A 21,655-nucleotide genomic window follows, 5' to 3' on the forward strand; every position below is an offset into this window, starting at 1 on the left:
GGACCCAGAAGATGACCCCAGTCCATGTGGTGGCAGATCTATGACCAGTACAGAAGCATTTGAGGATGCATCTCTGTAACAGTGGTTCTCCTACTGCTACTGGATGCTGCTACTTGTCCACAGTAGAATGTGAGAAAATGTTGTGAAGGTGGCCTCCATGTAGGTAGTTTTCCAGGAGTAATTTTCCACTCACTTCAAGAGGATTTACTGTCTGTTAAATCTGCTTTAGAAGCATGGCCCCAGATGGAATTATCAGGATTTGATTAGAAGAGAGGAAAACCTGATTTGCAGAAGAGCAGTGTTTCTCAGGTGGTTTAACTGCTGCTCTCCCCCTGCAGCAGCTGTCACCACCAAGTTAGTGAGAAAGATGAGCAACCTAGAGGAATTGCTTCATTCTCCTCCTGGCCTGTGAGAACACAAAAAGAGAGGACCAGCTCTACCATTAGATGACTCTCGCAGATAGCAGAAATTCAGTGTCATGTAAGTGCAACAAAATTGTTAATAATTCTGTTAATTATTGTCATATTTCTGGGAAGGGGGAAAATGCCTATGCAGCATTTTATTGCCCGGTGCCAAAATAACTTAACAGACATGGGTATTTACTAGAGGTGGGGATATTCGGATTCATAAATGAATATGAATATCCCAGTCCCGGCTGCACCTAAGGCCGGTCTGTCCCCCAGAACCGGCCCATCCACTCACTCATTCTGGCAACACCAGCATCCCACTCTTCCTGCCAATCGTAGAAGTAGCTCCTCCATCTGCCTGCTTGGCTAGCCACTCCAGGCAGGGGATGGGAGTATGAGTCTCCCCTCACGGCTGCTGAGTTTACAAATATGAATGCCCCCATCTCTCATTATTACAAGATGGACATGAGTTGCTGGTTTGGCCAGTGGCCAAACAACCAATCTGTGGTTCGGTGCCCTGCCCCCTCCAGCAGACACCCACCCAGAGGTAGCACCCCAGATTCCTTGCCCTGCCTCCTCTGGGTTCTGCCCCTGAGTGGACACCCCCTAGTAGCAGTTATATTACACATCATTACATCCACACAGTATACAAAACAAATGTATAAGCAAACACACCCAAAAAGACATATAAGCACAGCACTGCCCATGCCAGTAATCTAAATATTTATGCAAATACTGTACCAATATGCCAGTCTGTCTACAGAGGAAATTGAGCTATTCAATAATTCAGCGGGCCCCGTGAACAAAACAGCTGAAAGACCTACGCCAAGTAAACAAGTCTTAGACAGAAGGGAAGGAATAGAGTGATTCATGTGTCATTAAATGGAAAGGGTATTGAATTATCCTTGGCAGAAATGCTATGCCCCAGAAGCAATCTACATACCCAGGTTGTACAGGTGGAGAACACCTGCTAATTGGCCTATAGAGAAGCAGATGATATTAAGATAAACGCCTCCTATTCTATTTCCTTTCCCCATGCCTCACATGTGGGTGAGAGGTGTTGACTCAAAAGCCTGTTTTTAGCTGCAGCAGTGTTTTCACATTTTAAAAAAATGTTTAGAAGCAGGTCTGGTCAACTAAAAAAACCCCCAAAACCCAGCTTATCTTCCTCCCGTGCTTTAAAAAAATGGAATGGCCAGCTCTAGCAATCAGCAGTGAAGCTTTTCACATCAAGCACCTACATGGCTTGGGTTCAGGCTACCTGAAGGACTGTATCTCCCCATATGAGCATCTTCAGCACTTAAGATCATCAGAGGCGGCCCTCCTCTCAGTCCCATTGGCAGCACAGGCACAGCTGATGGGGACACAAGGCAGGGCTTTCTCTGTGGATGCTCCCAGATCATAGAATACTCTTCCTCAGGAGGTCAGGTTGGGCCCCTCCCTTTTATCCTTCCGCCAACAGCTGGAGACCCACCTTCTCAGGCAGGCTTTTAATAGGCCTGAGTGAGTCCCTGAATGCTGTTCATTTGTTAAGATGATTTTAAACGTTTGACCTGTCTTTATTCGATTGTATTTTACTCAGTTTTGTAGCTTGTTTTTGATGTATGTCCTCCTGTGTTTTTAATTCTATGTTTTAAATACCGTGTGCCACCTTGATCCCCTCACTGAGAGAAAAGCAAGCTATAAATAAGACTATTTATTTATTTATTTGATTTATACCCCGCCTATCTGGACCGATGGACCACTCCTGTTTGTAGCCTGTAGTGCTGCTAACCTTCTGGAAGGAGAAAGTGATGCAATTCTACTGAGTCTTTAATTCCAGGAACAGGATAGGAGCTTAAAATAAATCCTGTGTTTTTAACAGTTGAATGGTGGGAAGAAATTAGAGGAACAAAGCTAATAGGGTGGGGTGGGGTGGGGTGGGGGGAATGCGACTAGAAAAAAGAAGCAAGCCTAACTCAAAAGTGTGGTTCTATGAAAGCTTACAAAGCAACAGAATTTCCACCTTCAGCCTGTTAGAATAGGGTGGACCACTTGTGAGACTCCTGGCACTGCTGCACTACAATTCCCATAATCTCTTAGGATCGGCTTGATGACAGGTGAGGGAAACTGTGGTTTAACAGAATTCAAAGAACCACCTGATCACCTGCTGCTGTGTTGGAAGCTTGGGCCCATTAACAGCTGAATAAAAAACAGAAAGATATGGGTTTTATTTTAGTTACTACAAATCAAAGCTGAGGATTAGCCTTGTGAACTTTTTTCTAAGGTGGCGCTGCGGGCTAAACCGCAGAAGCCTGTGCTGCAGGGTCAGAAGACCAAGCAGTCGTAAGATCGAATCCACGCGACGGCGTGAGCTCTCGTCGCTTGTCCCAGCTCCCGCCAACCTAGCGGTTCGAAAGCATGCAAATGCAAGTAGATAAATAGGGACCACCTCAGTGGGAAGGTAACAGCGTTCCGTGTCTAAGTCGCACTGGCCATGTGACCACGGAAGATTGTCTTCGGACAAAAATGCTGGCTCTATGTCTTGGAAACGGGGATGAGCACCGCCCCCTAGAGTCGAACACTACTGGACAAAAATTGTCAAGGGGAACCTTTACCTTTACCTTTATGTTTTAAAGTGGAGTGGTTTATCTCCAAAGATCTGGGGGCTGGACCCACACTGGATCTCAGAGGGCCACATCAACTCCTATAATCTTCACCACAAACTTTCCTAAAATTGCTTTTTAAATTGAAAACAGCCTCTTGCACTCTCTAGTGAGCACTTTTAAAAAAAAGTAGTATTGGGGGCTCCCAGGGCTGCTGGAGGCCCTTTAAAACATGGCAAAATCTCTCTCATGTTTTCAGAAAAAAATCCCCTAGTTTTATATTTGGAGGGTGGGGGGGGTGTTGGAAACTCCTGGGGTGCTAGGGAGGACCATATTGGCATTCTTAGGGGCTATAAGTGGTATGTATGTGCATGCTGACCTGTAAAAAGCCAGAACCCTTGTTGAAGGGAAAAAAAAGTCACCCTCCTGAGAGGAATAAGCACCTTTTCCAGGATGGAATTTGATATATGTTACCACTACATTTTGATGGCAAATGTTTCAAGCAGTAACATATTTTCTAGTCTGGTTAAGGCACATCCATAGTAAATAGGCCTGCCTGCCGGCCTTCCTTCCTTCCGACAGTAGCCTGCAAGACAGACATTGGACATGTAAACTTTTTCTCTAAATCCTACAAAATATTCCAAACTATTGTTAGGCAAAGTAACAGGTTTCTAAAAATGTGGCAACTATGGCAGTACCTGTATACACACCAAAGTTACACATCACCTTGACTCAAAATATGTTTACAGGCTGTCTTCCTCAACTGACCAAGGTGATCTTAGTGCCACTAGTATGAAGCTTTGCCTGTTTCACATTTCTTCATGCAAGGTGGCAGGGATAAGCCACTCCTTGAGCATTTCACAAATTCTGAAAGCCCCATAAGGACTACCATACTTCAGAAGTGACTTGATAACACATGAGAACAAAACAGTTATTCTCATCATAGAGAAGGCCATGTCATATCTGCCTGTCATACAGCTGCTCAAAAGAAAAGAGTGGCAACCCTAATTCAGCACCACAAATACTGTATGACTGAATGCACAGGGGTTCTAACCTAAACATTCACAAATTCAGTTCCCAAAGCCCCATGGATGTTAGTTTTACTTTCTCCCCCATTCAAATGATTTTCAGTCTCCAGCTCTTTCCATCCTCAATACGAGGACCATTGCAAATTTATTTCAAATCCATCCTGAATATGAATTTGCAAATTCACATCAAAAACAAACTGAAATCAAAATTTCACCCATTTCGACTGGTATGGCATTGGACATTGCTGATTGTACTTCTCTCTCCCCTCCCATCCTAATTCTTAATTTATCATTGTGTGCTAACTCCAGCTCCCTCAAAATTAGATTTCTGCTTCTGAACAAAGTAAAGATGGATGCAATTAAAGCATCTGTGCTTAGGAAACAAAAAGAAGGCAAAACAACATGAATTACATTTTATTGATTTTCCTTTTCTGGCAGAAAATAATCACAGGCATGTCAAGTGACATTGTGAAGAATGTTCAATTATTCTGATTCACAGATAGAATCCTAACTTACATGGATACTTACAAAAAATAATTATATTAAAGCCTGAAATGGAGTTTCGTTTAAAACTCACAGACAGCGAGGCGGTAATTGTTGCATGGTTTGTCATTCCAGGTGCCATCACTGTACATTTCCACACATTTCTCTGTTCCTTTGCCCTTTGGCTCACCTGGATACCAATTTGTATAATTCAGGGGGTTCCCATTTAAGAACCAGAATTCTCCTGGGACACGTCCCTCTGTAATCCCTAAATAAGGATAGGTATCAAATTGTTTTGCAAAGCTCATAATAGCATGGTTCTCCTCCCTGTTGGTTGGAGTTGCAATATTGCCATGAGCTGCTTTGCATATTTTTACTATGTTGTCGAACTCCGCTGTCTTCTCAGTACTGGCAAACAGTTTATTGCCAGCAATTGAAATCATTCCACTCAAAGCCAAAGCTGCAAAACAAAACAGAAGTCATTGTTAGAATCACTGGAGATTTTCCTTATCACTTTTTGGGTTGAATTTAAATAAACCATGGGATTTACAGACATCTAGCCTGTGATATTTTGCTCCTCTGAGACTGATGACTCCCTCTATCCTAAGTCAAGATGAATTGCTGCTGCATGAGAGTGCTGCATGAGAGTGCAGTGCTGATCGTGTGCTAGCAGAGCAAATTAACATTCTACAAGGAAATTCTAAAAATGGGGGCATCACAAATAAAAATATATATTATGTTTAAACTGGACTTCAGATTAGCAGTAATTTAGCAACAATGGAACAGACAGTCTGCTCTTGTTCTGTTTCAGTTGGGGGGACTTTGGGACAAGAGTTTTTGAGTAATGATGTTTTAAAAGTAAATCTATTTTACACCCAGTTCAGAAATACGTGACCCTAAATGCCTACAGTTTTAAAATAGCTCATATGCATTGAAAAGACAAATTATACTTATCTTGAAAAAGAATGGTTGCACCTATCTGCTTTTTAAAAAAATGTTGACAGAATACAGGGTGTAGGGGCTGAAATATGCCTTTCAAAAGGGAGAAATAGTGATTTCTTATCATAGTGAGCAAGAACTTTGCAAAGTAGATACATTGTTGCAGCTTGGGGCAGGAAAGAGAGATATTTGGAGAGCTTAGGGAAATTAAAGGTCACTGAACAGGTATTTTCTTTAAAGAATTAAAAAAATGCTTACTTTAAAGAAAATGTCCCCTTTAGAAAAGAGGACATTTTGCCATGGATCTTCATGAAATTAGCACACTAATTTGTAAGGCATATTTATAGCATTTCTGCATTACAAAAGCACAGAGCAGTTATGTTTGACCTAGTCCTGAATGCTTTCAGTAAACATTCTCTCAGGATTTTTTGATTCCAGGCTCCTGACACTGTTCTTCAAAGGAGAAATCAGTGCCAGGTCTGTGGCAACTTGAATTTTTGAATTTGTAAATCAGAACCCAATTTAATTTTAACTTCTTCCTGGCCAGACCGGTATTCATGCTTGCAAAGGGATTCTGTGTCTCATTCCAAAAATATTTAAAAGAAAAATTAAAAAATAATAGAAAAGAAATACTCATAAGTTCAACTTGTTTCAGCTGTCAACTTATTGTATTTTCCTTGGTAGTTGGGGATGGACTTACTTAATGTTAACAGAGCTTTGGTACCTATATCTTGTCATAGTCTCAACCATGCCACCCATTTTATCACTATACATTTGCATGGTCATTAAAAAAAAATCTTATGTGCCATCAAGTCACTTCTGATGGGTGATGGCTTTATGAGTTAATGAACTCCAAAATACCCTATCATTAACAGGTCAGCTTGGATTTTACAAACCAACAGTATTTCATTTATTATTTTATTTATGTTTCAACTTTTATTTATTTATTGTTTCAACTTTTTTTGTAATGGAGCAACTCTGTAACTATTGTTTCAACTTATATACCACTCTATAGTGCTAGAGCATTCTCTAGGTAGTTTACAACATAACTGTGCAAATAAAATTTTGCCTGAACTGTGTACTAATTTTGCCAACCTCTGAAGGATGGGAGATCAAGTGAACCTTGAGCTGGCTCCCTGAATCTGTTGTATCGAACTCAGTTCATGAACAGAGCTTGACTGTAGTACTGCAGTTTAACCACTGCGCCACGGGGTTCATGCTAGGTTGTTTTCTTTTCCTACTGCCCAGCAATATTTTCTGGTCAGTTCTCTATTTCCTTTATATGTGCATGGTAGGATAGCTTTAGCGTGTTCATTTTTTCTCTAGAGAGAGTTCAGGGATTGAACAACCAATTATCTGTTTTCTTGTTTGTCTGTGGCATATGTAAGGCTCTCCTCCAACACCAAATTTCAAGTTGGTTGATATCCCCTCCTCCCTTCCTTTTGCTGTCTTTCTTTTACATAGTATGAATAATGTTCACACTTGTTGAAAAACTGGATGAGTCATTCTGGAGATATAGTCCAACAAAGTAAATTCCAAGCTCTATTTTGCTATGCCTGTCTCTAGGACCTAGTTATGTATTTCATAACTAGGTACAAAAGGGAAGTACGATTTGGGAAATACAGTTTTAAAGTTCTTGCATGAAATGCTCTACCTGCAGAAGTCCTCATTCCACATACATTTAGAGGTACATACAGTATCTGTCTCTCCTTGGCTGTTGTTCACTTTTGCCTAAATTCTACTGAAGTGGGAAAGTTATGCATTGTACCATGCAATGGTGGCTTGTGGACTGTGGTGAAGGAATGCCTAACACTCACATTTGAGGGGGACATCACATGACAGGCTTAAGCCTCTTTGAGTGTTTGCTTGTCTAATGCATACAGAATGTGATGATAAATTGTAGAATCTAGGCACAGGATTACAATGTCAGCAGAGGTGGCTCATGATCAGAGGACAGGGAACCCTTCCCCTCTCCCAATTTTAGTATACTGCATTTAAAACTAAATTAAACCATGGAAATTTTGAAAAATTAATTGAATTAAGTTTTAAATTATAACTTAAAATATATTGGAGACATCCTAGCTGTGATATGTAATACCCTTTCCACTATTTTTTAAAAAACAAGATAAAGTTAGGCAGCAATTAGAATAATCAGAATAAGAACAAGAAGTCACCTCCTCTTGAATGTACAAGTAATCGGGGGGCGGGGGGAAGCTCTTAAAAAATAACAAAGAAACAAACTACCTCTTTCAAGTCTGGCAATTCTGTGTTTGAGTTCCTTGAGATAATTTTGTAATGTAGTATCCCGAGAGGCAGGTAGCCCTGTAAACAAGAACAACATTATTAATTAGTATAATTATAATTGTTAATTGGGTGTTATGATATAGAATTCATTAGATGAGATAGCACTGGGCCTTAATAACCATCCTGAATCTAAGCCTATGATAGGAAAATGGGGAATGATGAATAAATTATAAAGTAAATATAAATAATTCTGAATTGTGAGGTTATTGAATATTTTGCCATCTGAAAGAACTTTTGCTATATTAAATAGATTAGCAGCATAGTAGTCATAGTGATGATGAAACAATATTGGTGGAAAATATACATATTTTTAACACATCTGAAGAAGAACAGCAGTTGTGTCCAATTGTGCACATGCCAGAGTGGGCACCCCCTGGAAATACTATGGCTTATTCCTGAGTAAATGTGCACAGAATTCCAGTGAAAGTGCGAGAAAGTGCTATACTGCAAATGAAAACCAGGAGTTTTGAGATGTTCTTCCCATAATTTGTACTAGATGTTCTTAAAATCAGTGATGACAAAAAATCTTCCTGGAAGGGCAGCTGGTCCTCCAATAATTTGTTGTGTATTATAATGCAGAGGATTGTGGATAACAGCCATCCAGTGGCTCAAAAGAGGAAGACTGGTAGAGATCAAGGTGGTGAACTGACACTGTAAAATTAAAGGATGTTCTGTTACTGTGGTGTCTGGACTCTGTAGTGTTGACTTGAATTGAGTAGCAAAGTTCATTCTGCTCAAGTACTACAAACATGAAGCCTTGAAGGTTTTTCTGTTGTTTTTTAAAGAGTAAATGCTTCCCTCTAGTGGTCCAGAAGTTGAGACTGAGGATACATCATTTAGAATGATCTTCCTAATTCATGAGCATTTTGGCAAGGGCAGAAAACCCTGTCCTGCAGATATTCTGTCCTTCTAGCATGATCCATGACTTATGTATTTCATAGCATGCATGTGACTTAGGGCCTTTTGAATCCCACAGTTATGTGGACTTCTCTTGAGCCAGAGATTTTCACTGAACATGCCACTAACCCAGAGCTAGAACATTCAGTTTAGCTGTCATTTTCAGTTCTTATTACTGTTGCTATTACTGGATAATCTTTCTGAGATTGTGCACTGGTAACTATCTATTCTGGTTTCAGGGGGCTGTGCAGTTGAACGATGCTGAACACTGTGTTGCAAAAGTCTAATCTTGACCACATCATTAACTACAGCAGCAGAAACATGATACAGACTAACAAGATGCTCCTAAAAGTGCAAGCAGCAATTTGCAGGAAATAATAGAGGCACGAAACTGAACAAAAATCGAGTCTGCAAATGTCACATTGCACTCTTCTTCACATATAGTTATACAAACAAAATACAGTGGTGCCTCGCTTAACGGCGATAATCTGTTCCAGGAAAATCACCATTAAGCGAAAACATTGTAAAACGAAAATAAAAACCCCATTGAAAACCGTTCAATGCATTCCAATGGGGTAAAAACTCACCCTCCAGCGAAGATCCTCCATACGGCGGCCATTTTCGCTGCCTGTATAGCGAGGAATCCGTCCCTAAACACAGCGGGGAGCCATTTTAATTACCCGGTGGCCATTCTGAAACCGCCAATCAGCTGTTTAAAAATCATTGTTTTGCGACGAATCGGTTCTGAAGCAGTGAACCGATCATCGCAAAGCAAAATTCCCCCATTTAGACCATCGCAATTGCGATCACAAAAAGATCGCCGTAAAGCAGATTCATCGTAATGCGGGGCAATCATAAAGCGAGGCACCACTGTAGCTATTCCAACCTAAGAAAACCACCTCATTCAGTTGCTTATATAAGAAGAGGGAGGACACTGGTCCTTCTCTGATCCCTCAGCCCTTGGAGGGAGTAAGTAGAAGTTGGCAGTAAAGGAGTCTCTCCTTTCCCAATATACTGCCCTTTATGCATAAGATGATGCTGGAAGTGATAATGAAAGGGCAGGGCTATCACAACCCCCTCTCATTTTGCATGTAAAATATTTTTCCATGACAGAATGGGGCTTGCCTGCGTAGAACAAACTACTCAAGCATTCGATCAGCATATGAGGGGTGCCATGCTGATGAACATGGTGATGTTCATCTCAGCATACACAACCCACTTGTATGTTTATGGCACAAATGATGAAGAGGAAGGGAGATTCGTGCATGCAGTCTTTAGACGGTCCGGAACTGGCAGTAGCTCCACCAACTTTGAATTGTTGTTACTTTTATCTTGTTTGTTTGGCCATTTTCAGTGGTGAGGAAAGGAAATAAAAATGTTATTGAAGGCTGTATGAAAGGAAGATACTATATATGTGCATAGGAAATCTGTCTTTGATAATACTCTGGGCACTGGGCAGTGGCTATTTTAAGAAAATATGAGATATTAGAGGGCTGAATTCACCACAATAGCAAATTCTACACATGGAAATCCTCCTCCATCTCTTGACCACTTCAGGCACTAATACCGACTTAATAAATTAGTGTCATTAATTTGACAGCAACCTTAAGTCCACTAATGATTAATGACAACCTTACTTCACCCGTCTGAATAATAGTAGGTGTTCCAGAAAGATAAAATAGAGTGGCCAATCTTCCATTTAAGATCTTTTAGTAACACCACCCATTTCTCAGCCTCCTCCATCACCCTTGGTGACTCCATACCAATTTAGTCCATGAAGTCCCTTCTAGTGGGTGCCATGTGCCATTCTAGCTAGTGTAGTGAAGTCCATACTAGGTAGTGCCAGGTTTATAAGGGAGCCTAGCCACCCATCACTGGAGTGGATTATGGAACAACAATGCACTGGGAAATTTAAAAAATGGTCACTCCCTGGTTAGGAAAGCCCAGATTAGTCCCAATCTGCTGTTTCCATCTATCCATTGACTGGATACAAACAGTCAAAAAAGTAATGTTTCCAAGCCCTGTGCCTAGGAGTCTCCCATTTTCAGACATTGCTCCAAATGTGCAAATGTTGGGAGCTGGGGCTGGCAGAATACATGATGCTGAGGGTCAGCAAGCACACTTGAACAATGCTATTCCATTACCTGGTGGCCCAGGATTTCCCTTTTCACCTGGTTTACCTTTTGGCCCTTGCGGACCAAGGAGCCCATTTCTTCCAGGAGGACCTTGAAGACCTAATGAAGAGAAAACATGTTCATGGTAAGCTGGCACATTCTTTAAATCACCCACGTAATAGTAGAACAAGCAAAAATGCCCATCCAGACATAAGAAATCCAAAGTTGGTTTAGCCCTCCAGATCTCGCCGGATGGCCCTGTCCATCATGTCCTGTTGTCTTCGTTGGAAAGTTACCCATCCCTGTTTCAAGCTCAGCTATACCCTTCACTGGTAATGGAAAAACCTCGATGTCAATGCCATTTTCCCCAGGCAAAAGACATTCATGGAGTAGATTTTTCAGAGAAACATAGAATCATGGAATAGTGGAGTCAGAAAGGGTCTATAAGTCCATTGAGTCCAACCCCCTGCTCAATGCAGGAATCCAAATTAAAGTATATCTGACAGATTGCCACCAGTGTCAGAGCGCTTACCACCTCTTGAAGCAATCGGTTCCATTGTCAAATTCCTCTAACAGGACATTTTTTCCCTGGTATTTAGCTGAAATCTGGCATCTTGTAACTTGAACCCATTATTACATGCTCTGTACTTTCGAATGACTGAGAACAGATCCTGACCATCTCCTGTATAACAAATAGAGATGGGGGTATTCATATTCGAATACCCCTGCACAGGTGGACATAATGAGGGACTATCCACTCACCTTCTGCCACTGCTGCGGGCTTTGCACTCCCTTCCTATCACTCCGGAGCACCTGGTCGGTGAGGCACTCTTTGACCTGGAAGCGAGGATTATCATCCTGTCTCCTGCCAGAGGTGGCTTAGTCAACCATGATCTCCGGAGTGATAAGAAGGGACTGCAGAACCTGCGGCAGCAGCAGAAGGTGGGTGGACAGTCTGGCCCCAGGGGGATGGATCCTTGTTATGTCCACCTGTGCAGGGGTATTCATATTTGTATACGAATAGCCCCATATCTAATAACAAACTTTCAAGCATCTGAAGAATGCTATCAGATCTCCCCTCAATCTTCTTTTCTCAAGGCCAAGCATGCCGCCTACTTCCTATTTTCTGAGTGTTAAGTGAAGACTGGCCATTGCTGCTGAGCTATGAGTGGAAGAATGAGCCCACTTCACTGTGGTAAAACACATGGAGGAGGAGCACCAGTTGTCACACCATCTGGGCCCTTGCAATGGTGACACAGGTGCTAAGCTGAACTCTGACCCACCATAACCACCCTGACATAGAAGCAGCTCAGACAGAGGAAGTGGTACAATCAACAGTGGTAGCAGATTCTCCAGGAGCAGGATGAATTGCTTGACCTAGGAGACCTTTGTTGGCTGAGTGCTATCGTCCTCTAAAACAGTGGTTCTTAACCTTTTTGAAAGAAACGCCCCCTTGAGCCATTGAGGAAGTTATCATCCCCCCCTCCCCGCAGTGATGATATCTTTTTTATTTATTTATTTATTTATTTATTTATTTATTTATTTATTTATTTATTTATTTATTTATTTATTTGTTTGTTTGTTTGTTTGTTTGTTTGTTTGTTTGTTTGTTTGTTTGTTTGTTTGTTTGTTTGTTTATGACACTTAAATCCAATGACCCCTGAAAACAAAATTCAATTCCAAGAAAATGAAATGCCCCAAAAAAGTAACATTTAATGATTTAGTTGCAAGCCAATTTTAAGACGCAAAAAGAAATATAAAAAGGGCATAAAAACAAACCACAATGCAGGAACTAAAAATTTGAAGACGAAAACTCTGAAACTAAATTAAGATTGGAGGAAAATATATATTCATGCACACTGTAAAAAGGCTGCAGCCATCTTAACAGGTTTGGCTTGCTCCAGTGCCCCCCTACCTTCCCCCTTCTGCTCCAGCGCCCCCATGCCGCCCCTTTTCGTTCTACCGCCCCCCTGAAAAATGAAATCGCCCCCTGGGGGGCATTATTGCCCATGTTAAGAACCACTGCTCTAAAAGATGTGGACTGGCTGACATCACTGTTACAAAGTCCAGCCTCAGACTGGAGACTCTGGGGGCCCAGTAAATGGAACTGGGGCACATTTGAGGATGGTGAGCAACAGGGAGCTTTTCCCCCTCAGACTTACCCACACACGGCTGCAAAGCATGGCTTGCTACTAGCAAGAGAGCAATGGTTGCAATGACAGGAACCAGCTGGAAGGACAACATCCTGTTCAATCAACCTGAAAAAGGAAAACGTTTTCACTAAGGGTGCACAAAGACCTTCCAATGTACTCTTTATTGAAACAAAGGGCACACTGATAGGAGATAACCCTAACCCAGGGGTGGGCAATTAATTTCTGTAGGGGGGGCCACATGAAAAATCTGAACTGCATTTGGGGGCTGAACCAACATTACTTAAAAATAAAATGAAACAGTGATGTTATGATGGTTTTTATTTTAATCTTGTTAATCTTCACAAAAACTAAAGAAGTTTTTTGCGGTATGTTAAAGATAAGCAACTGATCAACTTTAGACAAAAAGCTATAAATGGTTTTGATGTCTGGCAGGCCGGACAGGAGTGGCTCGCGGGCTGTATGTGGCCCTCGGGCCGCACTTTGCCCAGGCCTCCCCTAACACTTTACTTATGAAACATTCCGATTCACTTTGTCCCCAGAATCCACGACACTGTTCCTAAATCTCCAGTTAAGCAATAATAATCACCCCAGGAACTGGGGCAGGGGATGCAAAAAGCTATGCCCTGGGTGAAATTATGGAGCACCCTAATCACCCTTCCACACTCGCATACACCCCCAAAATCTTAATAGTGCAAAATACTTTGGTAAATCCAGGTAGGTGGGGCTCATCAGCCTGGGAAGGCAGCCCATCTAGGAGAAGGAAAACTCTGATTTCAAATCTTCACTGCCTTGTGGCTACATCCACTTATGGAAAAGGCTTCAGGAGTTAACCTCGAGGCAAAATCTGGAGCTGGAGTCCCAGAGGAAGTTCGTGTCGTTCTGGCAACTCCTGAGACATCACTGGAACCAGCTGTATTGGCTCTTGCCTTTCCATTGGACCATTTCAGCGATGTGGAGAGGGGGGATCTGCTGCTTGGGTAACAGCCTATCCCCTATATTATGTTACCCAGGCTTCATGCTCTGGAGAGGACACTCCAACTTCGCGTACAGCATCGAAGTCCTCCATACAGAGCATGTTACCATAGTCTCTCAAGACTGAAGGATGCCTATGATGACTTTGGTAAAGTTTTGTAAACCAAGCTGAATAAGAGCACAACGGAGAAGAATATTCCAGAACACAAAGAAATTATTGCAACAGCAGTGTTAAGTTTTTCTCTTTGTCCTACAGCTCTGTGAAATGGCTGCCAGGGTGACTCCAAGGGGATGTGCATATCTAATGCACAATGACCTCAGTCTGAGCCCTTCCTGGCAACTCAGCGCTTGGAGTGTCCGGGGCAGATCTTCGGCTTTATTGCAAGGGATTCATTTTTCTCTTGCCTTGTTCTTTGGTGGCAGCACTACAATCTACTGTATCACTTTCTATTTTCCCTTTCCTCTAATGAACCAGCTGACCATCTTATTAACTCGACCAAAATGGGGTACAAAGGTGCTGTTGTGGTTCCTCTGCCCTATGGGTGAACTGCAGTTAATTGTTCTTACTCACTCAAGAATCACACATTACCCCTGATTTAGTTCTTGCACATTTGTCTGAAGATGGGACACTTCCCTAATTTTCAATTGTGTTTCCATCAGAATGATTGCATAACATCCTTTCACATCTTATTTTTTTTTAAAAAGAATACTTGAGTAATAACATATATGCAAAAGAACAGTGAATAATTATTGTAAAAGCACGTGAATAACAAGCAAATAGAACAAAACATTAAAAGCAACTGGCTAGATAGTTCAGTGGTTTAGGTATGCAGCTGTGGGGCCAGAGGTTGGGAATTTGATTCCCTGCTGTGTCTCCTGTGAGTAGAGCCAGCCTGTGTGGTCTTGGGCAAGCGACACAGTCCCAGGGCACCCCCAGAAGAAGGGAATGGTAAACCACTTCTGAGTATTCTCTACCTTAAAAATCCTGAAAAGGGTCACCATAAGTGGGAATTGATTTGATGGCATATTGAATATTATTGCAATATTTATTATTATTATTATTATTATTATTATTATTATTATTATTATTATTATTATTATTATTATTATTATTATTATTATCATCATCATCATCATCATCATCATCATCATCATCATCATCATCATCATCATCATCATCATCATCATTATTATTATTATTATTATTATTATTATTATTATTATTATTATTATTATTATTCAAAAATACCAGACATGGTCAATCAAAATTATAAAACCATTGATTCGTATTATGTAACAGGTACAAGTTCTAACCAGTAATAGTAGTAGTAGTAGTAAAAACAGCAAGGATATAAACACACATTGAGGGGGGGAAGCTGTATTTTTGAATCATCAGCCTAACTAAAACAGCTTTAAGCCTGTTGCTACAAGCTCGAAGTTCCAGGTGCCCATAAATGAATCTCCACAATCACACCATCATTTTTTGGAATGATGTAGCACATTCTGGGATCAATGTGAAAAAGACATCTCTGTCATTCATCTATACCTGGAGAGGAAAATAAAGAAGAACTAGGAGCACACTGATCATATGGCATGTGACAATTTGTAAGATGCTTTGGTGTCAGGCATTTGTTTAGGGCTCTAAAGGTCAAAAACAACACCTTAAACTGAGCCCCGTAACAGACTGGTAACCTGTGGAGCTGATGGAGAGTCATCAGAGCATGCAACCATATCTACTGTCTGCATTCTGGACAGAACATAATGATAAAATAGTAGGTAAAACCCATAAGCATTTCACTGAGGGTGCAGGAAAGGCACACCCTGATTGCACCAGAAAAAAAAAATTGCTTTACAGGAAGCAATCTCCCCCTTAAAGTTACCCTTCAGTTCACTGGGTTATCACTAAGTCCCAATAACTAGTAGCCTTACAGCTGGTTTAAAAAGTCCACCTTGGGCACAGATCAGGGTTGGCTTAGAGCTCAATTTCCCATATGTTGTGTGATTGTCAGGAAATAGATCTTAGCAGACCATTCCACCAGCAGCCCAAAATGTGATCCATTTCCCCACATGATCACATCCTAAGATCACTGGGCTTACTCCAAAGTATACAAATTTGGGAAGTTTAACACCACATTTAAGCGGACAATATTATACATGGCTTCTGAAAAATAAGTCTTATTGCCTTCAGTGAGGCTTACCTCCAGGAAATCTGTCACAAAACGATAGCCTTTAAAGAGAGGTGGTTGACTTACCGTCTCGTTCCAGTGCAGAATACTGGAGAGGCAAGATGAGGGTCAATTTATAGCATATGTTATCTGATATACATTCATGTTATATAGTTGCTAGCTTTGCTTGAGTGCTGTACCCCCACCCTTTATTTACAGAGTTGCTCCATTACAAAAAAAAGAAAGAAAAGAAAGAAAAAGAAAAGAAGATTATTCAAGAAAGAATTATCAACAGACAGTATTAATTCCCTGCCTCTTAGAAATAAGATATGGCACAATAAGGAAAAAACCCTCATGGGCAAGGCAATAGATCTGAGACAAACATTTTTCTGCTGAGAATTATTTGCAAGCATAAGGTTTCCATATGACTTGATCTAATTCATAAATAATGATATGTGATTTTCAACAACACAGGGGAAACACCCCTCCAAACACCAAGGCAGTTAAGATAATCTGCAAACTGTTCTCTATGTACATCTTTACATAAAACACAGATCCTTTGTGTATATTATTTATGGTATGTACCCAGGCACCTGGAACAAAATGATGATTAGTAATCTGACACGCTTGACCTTGAACAAGCAATGCAGGAGGACATATTGCTCCCCAATGCTTAAGAAAGAAGACAGATGAAACCTTAGGCAACTTTCTTGATCAAATGCTCTATCTTTTGCTTTGACATCAAGATCTTGGAGATAATCTCTCTTAAAGGCTGTTGTTATGAAATGTTCTGGCCAGCAGTGGTACTAGCTGATAAACCATCTTCCACCAATGTGGTTTCCCCTGAAATTATCAAGGATAGAGCCCTTTTCAGATATGACAACCTGAATGGACAGTTCTAATTCTGGCCCATACCAGTTCTGCACATGTTAATTTATAAGCAACTTTTGTCCTGTTTTCACATTAAACTGTAATTTTAAAAATAACTACAAGAGAAGTGTTTACACATATTATTTGACTAGGTATTTTGAATATGTATTCTCGAAGGCTTTCATGGCCGGGATCCGATGGTTGTTGTACGTTCTTCAGGCTGTTCTTTATTTAATAAGCATAAAAGTTACAAGGCAATCTAATAAGCCTGAAGTCCCATGTGATAAAAGAATCAAATGTCCATGCTAGAAGAAGTTCTATGAGAAAAAACTCCCTGGAAGCCCACACTCCTCTCCTGAGTTAACTCTTTGTTAACTATTAATGCTCTCCCTCAACCAACCGTTCTTCTATCACTTGACGCGATTGGTTCAGCAAGAGATTCTCTGACCAATCAACTCCTGGCAGATTTGTCACATCATCAAAAGCCCAGATGTGGAGATTGTCCTCTGTATCATCAGCAGACTGGCATCTGTTCTGCTTCTTAAGATCTTTTTATTGGTCTTAGAAAAGGTTAACATGTATCCCGTAGTTTTAAGGGGCAATCCAAATGCAACGGTTAAGCCAGCTGCACTGGGTTCGACATGAGCAGAAAAGCCTCTTATGCTGGCAGAAGAGCCCCCTCTGCTGTCTGACCTCAGATCTGCCAGTACAACTTGATCAGTTACAAATCAGTACAAATTGTTGTGCTGGCTGAGATCAGCTGGCAGAAAAGCCCAACCTTTAAAAAGAAAGAGTGTGGAGAGACAAGAGGAGAAGTGAGCTCAGTTATGTCAGATCTGAACCCCTCTCAGTTTAGATTCACAGCCTCTGTGTCAGCATAATGCTGTGCCAGGATCAGGATAATCCTAAATAATTTCCAACATCCCTAGTCTGGGAGAGTGTTGGATTTAGTACAGCCTTAGTGAATTTAGCTCTGCCAGCCTGCAGCCATCTTGGCTAACTGTTGGGATTATCTTGGGGTCTTCTTTCCTTTTTTTCTCTAAAATATGCATATTTTGCTTCTAATATTGTTATAGGTTGCCTTGAACACTGTTTCAGCAGTGGGCGTCTTGATATCTCAGTGCAGGAACAGGTGATACTTTTATTGGGCTGCTTAAACAAAATAACAAAACAAAACAAAAAAAAACAAATGGAAAACTTTGGATGGCAATTTATCTTCCTTGGGCTGTGCACCGAGCTCTTGTGGGTAGCTCCAAAATTATATGTTTTTATTCAAGTCCCAAAGTCTCATGGCCGCTGTTAGGAGCCAGGTGTAGCTTTTGAGATGGAGATAGCTATAGCCTGCAATCTGCAAGAGGCCTGTTGGAGCAGGGTTTGGCTTCAATCCCTTCTTCAGCCATTGGCTTGGAATGCATCACCCATCTGTCTAAACAAAAGGTGGCCAAGCATTCTGACCTCCCCTCATTTCCCACTTCTGTCTTCTTCTGGAACACAAAGAGTCCCTATGGAACAACTCATGAGAACTTGGTGCACAGCCTGAGGAAGATGAATTATCAAAAGATTGCTGTTTGTTTTTTGTTTTCTTATATTTTTTAAAATGGTCTAATAAAAGCATCATCACCTGTCCCTGCATTTGTATTGTTTTGGGGACCACACAGCATTTTCCTGATTTTTCCTGGATATCTTAACTGTTTAAAAATGATCAAAGGCATAAATCAAGGTATTGATTCTGGTCTGGAACACAGAGTGTAGCTTCTTTAAGTTCACCAATACTGTTAGGCAGCAAATAAAAAAGCAGGTCTTATGTGCATCAGATTGTGGGGGAACTGAATTGTTTTTTGTGGGGAACATTTAAAGTGCTTTTGAACTTCTCTTTCACTGTTTGTGTAGTGTAGAAATGTTGTTAATGGCAGGCATTAATGTGAAAAAATTATTCAGTTCTACCGTCTTGCTGTCTCCTTACTTTTACCTCCAGTTTGACAAGCTCATGTTACAAGACAGCAGAGCAGAACATGATTAACAATCTAATCTGATAGATGTTGTCCCAGAAATATACTTCATTGAAATCAATGGGACATAGTTAAACTTATACAAGGCTGTATTTTTAGTTTCTCAGCTTTTATCTAGCTGCAAAAACAGTTGTAGATTTCTCCATTCAAGCATTGGTGCACAGTTGCTCATAAACAAACCCTCCAAGCACATAGCTTTTTGTAGTAAAGCACCTTATATAATAAAGCTCTGTATTAAACAGCGTGGAATTAAGCCTTTTATAAACAAAGCTTTATAATGGAATTTCACTCATGAAATGCAACAATATCTGGACCATTTCCCAAACACTTTTGAAATGTGGTGAATATCCTGATTCTCAAATGTTCCACTAGAAATGATTTCTCCCAGCAAATACTTGATCACTGTTTAAATATTGCATGAATAATCAGTAATTAGGTTTAAGGGGACTTAGTCATGGTGCACAGTGTTCACACCATGCTTTTTTTGTGCCATAGCAATGCTGTGTTGTGTGACAAGTACTAGTTGTTACTGTTAACAAGTGCTGAAGTCTGTTTGATAAGAAGGCTGCCAGTTAAAAAAATCACATTCTCAGAATTAGAGGTGAGTGAAAATTCCTTACTAGTGCTTTTTTTTCCCCTGACTGTCATAATACACCTTTTTATTGCATTTTGGTGCTTGTTGCAAAAAAGCACCCCTCATAACAGTTCAAGATCCAGAGCCCCCAAAATGTAGGTCTGCTGCGGTCTTCCCAAAAGCCAGACTATTCATCAATAGACTAAGCTTTTCGCTAATATAAATGGGCTAATTAGTATGTTAGGGGAAAAGCAATGGCCTGGTCTTTTCCTTGAGATAATGCTCCCTTCTCAGCTCCAGTACAGCCCCCCCCCCAGTCATGCTGGAGTCCAGATGTTCTGCTTTCTTGTCCACTCTAACAAGGGTAGCAGACAAGAAATGAAAGAAAAATAAAAAACAAAGAAGACAAAAACACTGTGGCACCTTAAAGACTAACTGCTATACATTTTAATGTGAGTTTTTATGAACAAGTCCACTGCCTGATATGCTAGCACAGACTAACATGGCTACCTCTCCTAAAACTTTAACAAGAGAGTTGCTCCTGCATGATTGGGCAAGAAGTTGGGGTGTTTCCTGAACCGGAACTATTGTGACTGATGGTTGTTGTGGGTTTTTTGGGCTCTTTGGCCGTGTTCTGAGGTTGTTCTTCCTAATGTTTCGCCAGTCTCTGTGGCTGGTATCTTCAGAGGACAGCACTCTGTGCTCTGGATGCTTTGGTGTCTTCAGAATGCTGTCCTCTGAAGATGCTGGCCACAGAGACTGGTGAAACGTTAGGAAGAACAACCTTCAGAACATGGCCAAAGAACCCAAAAAACCCACAACAACCATTAGATCCCAGCTGTGAAAGCCTTCGCGAATATATTGTGTAGGGAATTCCTGGTGATAGTTCCAAGGCTGCCCTATCTGCTGCTTGATGCTTTCTTGAAACTCAGGTGGCTGTACTTAGCAGCATGAGGAACACCTGAAGAGCACAAAGGGATAATAAGGATCTTACATAAACCAAATCTAAATGTATTTGCCAGATACTAGCTGGATTTTTTTTTAAAAAATAAATAAATAAATTGGTAAAGGCATCAACAGAGCCAGAATTTTCTAAATCTGGCATCTGAACATGAACCCTGTTGACTCATAGAAGTACAATACACCCAGACTCCCAAACACACAGGTGGGCAATACTTTCATCAGAATCAACAATAGGCATCTGGCTGTGGAGCCAGAGGTCAGGAGTTTGATTCCTAACGGTACCTCCTTGGCAGGGGCTGGACTTGATGATCCATAGAGTCCGTTCTAGCTCTGCAGTTCTATGATTATTAAATGTTCAAAATGTTCAGGATTCTGGCTGCTTTGGAAAATAGCACATCCAGACAGGCTCTCAAAGGAAAGTAGGAAGTTTTTTCACCAGACTGCACAGGGGAATTCGTGGTTAGATAATAATATTTCCATTCCAGCTAAAGTGATTCTTTTTTCTTACCTTCAAACTAAAATTTGACCTGCAACTTTGCTATACTTTCTTGAACTTTGTAACTAGTTTGTTAGTAGTTAGCTTAATTCTTCTTGGATCCCTGCCCATTCTTTGGTGTGTGTGTGTGCACATCTGTATAATTATTAATGTTGTTAAATGTTTTGTTTAAATTTTTGTATTTGTATTGCTTTTACTGATATGTGCTGAGGTGTAGAGCATACTGCTAATAATAATACTAAGACTGCGGTTGCTATGCACCTCTGATAAAGCTTTCAAAAGACTCTTACGTGTTTTTTAATGGGTAATGCAGATGCAATGTCACAGTTAGCCTTGTTCTTGTGTTACCCCTGAAAATGGGTTCTTTATCTCCGGCGAAGAACACAGACCAAGATGCAAAGACCAGCTGTCTATTATGCCAATTTATTAAAATACACAGCCAGGGCCCAACCTCTTAAAGGCAGAGATGGACCCGGAACAATAGAAGCATAAACATTATATAGGTTTTGGGATACAGCGTTGGGGATATAGGGGTTTTGACCTGATTGGTTCTTTGGGTCTTTGACATAGGATCTTCCTGATTATTGGCCAAAGAAGTTCCAGAGGTTATTCTAATTGGTCGGACTACAATGTCCATGTTATGCCCTCGTGTCCAGTTGACCTAGGATTGAGATGTTCTCTTGAGGAGTCAGGATG

The 21,655-nt window shown here is 40.8% G+C and overlaps 1 protein-coding gene and 1 long non-coding RNA gene across 3 annotated transcripts; one reads left to right on the top strand and one right to left on the bottom strand.

Annotated features, from left to right (window-relative positions):
* The first annotated feature begins 360 nt into the window (after positions 1-360).
* LOC140705871 (uncharacterized) lies at positions 361-20,537 on the top strand. The gene is made up of 2 exons (XR_012085449.2): positions 361-480; positions 19,422-20,537. It is a non-coding gene; the product is annotated as an uncharacterized LOC140705871 (long non-coding RNA).
* Positions 4,420-13,085, bottom strand: LOC110083685 (pulmonary surfactant-associated protein A). 2 transcript variants are annotated; one of them, XM_020802308.3, is made up of 4 exons: positions 12,920-13,085; positions 10,824-10,877; positions 7,687-7,764; positions 4,420-4,963 (listed from the first exon to the last, which is right to left on the bottom strand). In XM_020802308.3, the coding sequence occupies exons 1-4, from the start codon at positions 12,999-13,001 to the stop codon at positions 4,587-4,589; spliced, it is 591 nt and encodes a 196-aa protein (XP_020657967.3). In that variant the 5' UTR covers positions 13,002-13,085; the 3' UTR covers positions 4,420-4,586. The 2 variants fall into 2 exon arrangements, with proteins under 2 accessions (XP_020657967.3, XP_020657966.3); XM_020802307.3 differs by having other exon boundaries at positions 10,788-10,877; positions 12,920-13,084.
* Positions 20,538-21,655: the final 1,118 nt, after the last annotated feature.

The sequence above is a fragment of the Pogona vitticeps genome, chromosome 3 (genome assembly GCF_051106095.1).
Source record: "Pogona vitticeps strain Pit_001003342236 chromosome 3, PviZW2.1, whole genome shotgun sequence".
NCBI lineage: Eukaryota > Metazoa > Chordata > Lepidosauria > Squamata > Agamidae > Pogona > Pogona vitticeps.

Coding starts and splice junctions, on each gene's coding strand:
- LOC110083685 (XM_020802307.3), bottom strand. CDS start 13,001: ATGTTGTCCTTCCAGCTGGTTCCTGTCATTGCAACCATTGCTCTCTTG. Junction 10,878..12,919: donor TGCTTTGCAGCCGTGTGTGG/GTAAGTCTGAGG, acceptor TCTCTTCATTAG/GTCTTCAAGGTCCTCCTGGA. Junction 7,765..10,787: donor GGGAAATCCTGGGCCACCAG/GTAATGGAATAG, acceptor TCTTGTTTACAG/GGCTACCTGCCTCTCGGGAT.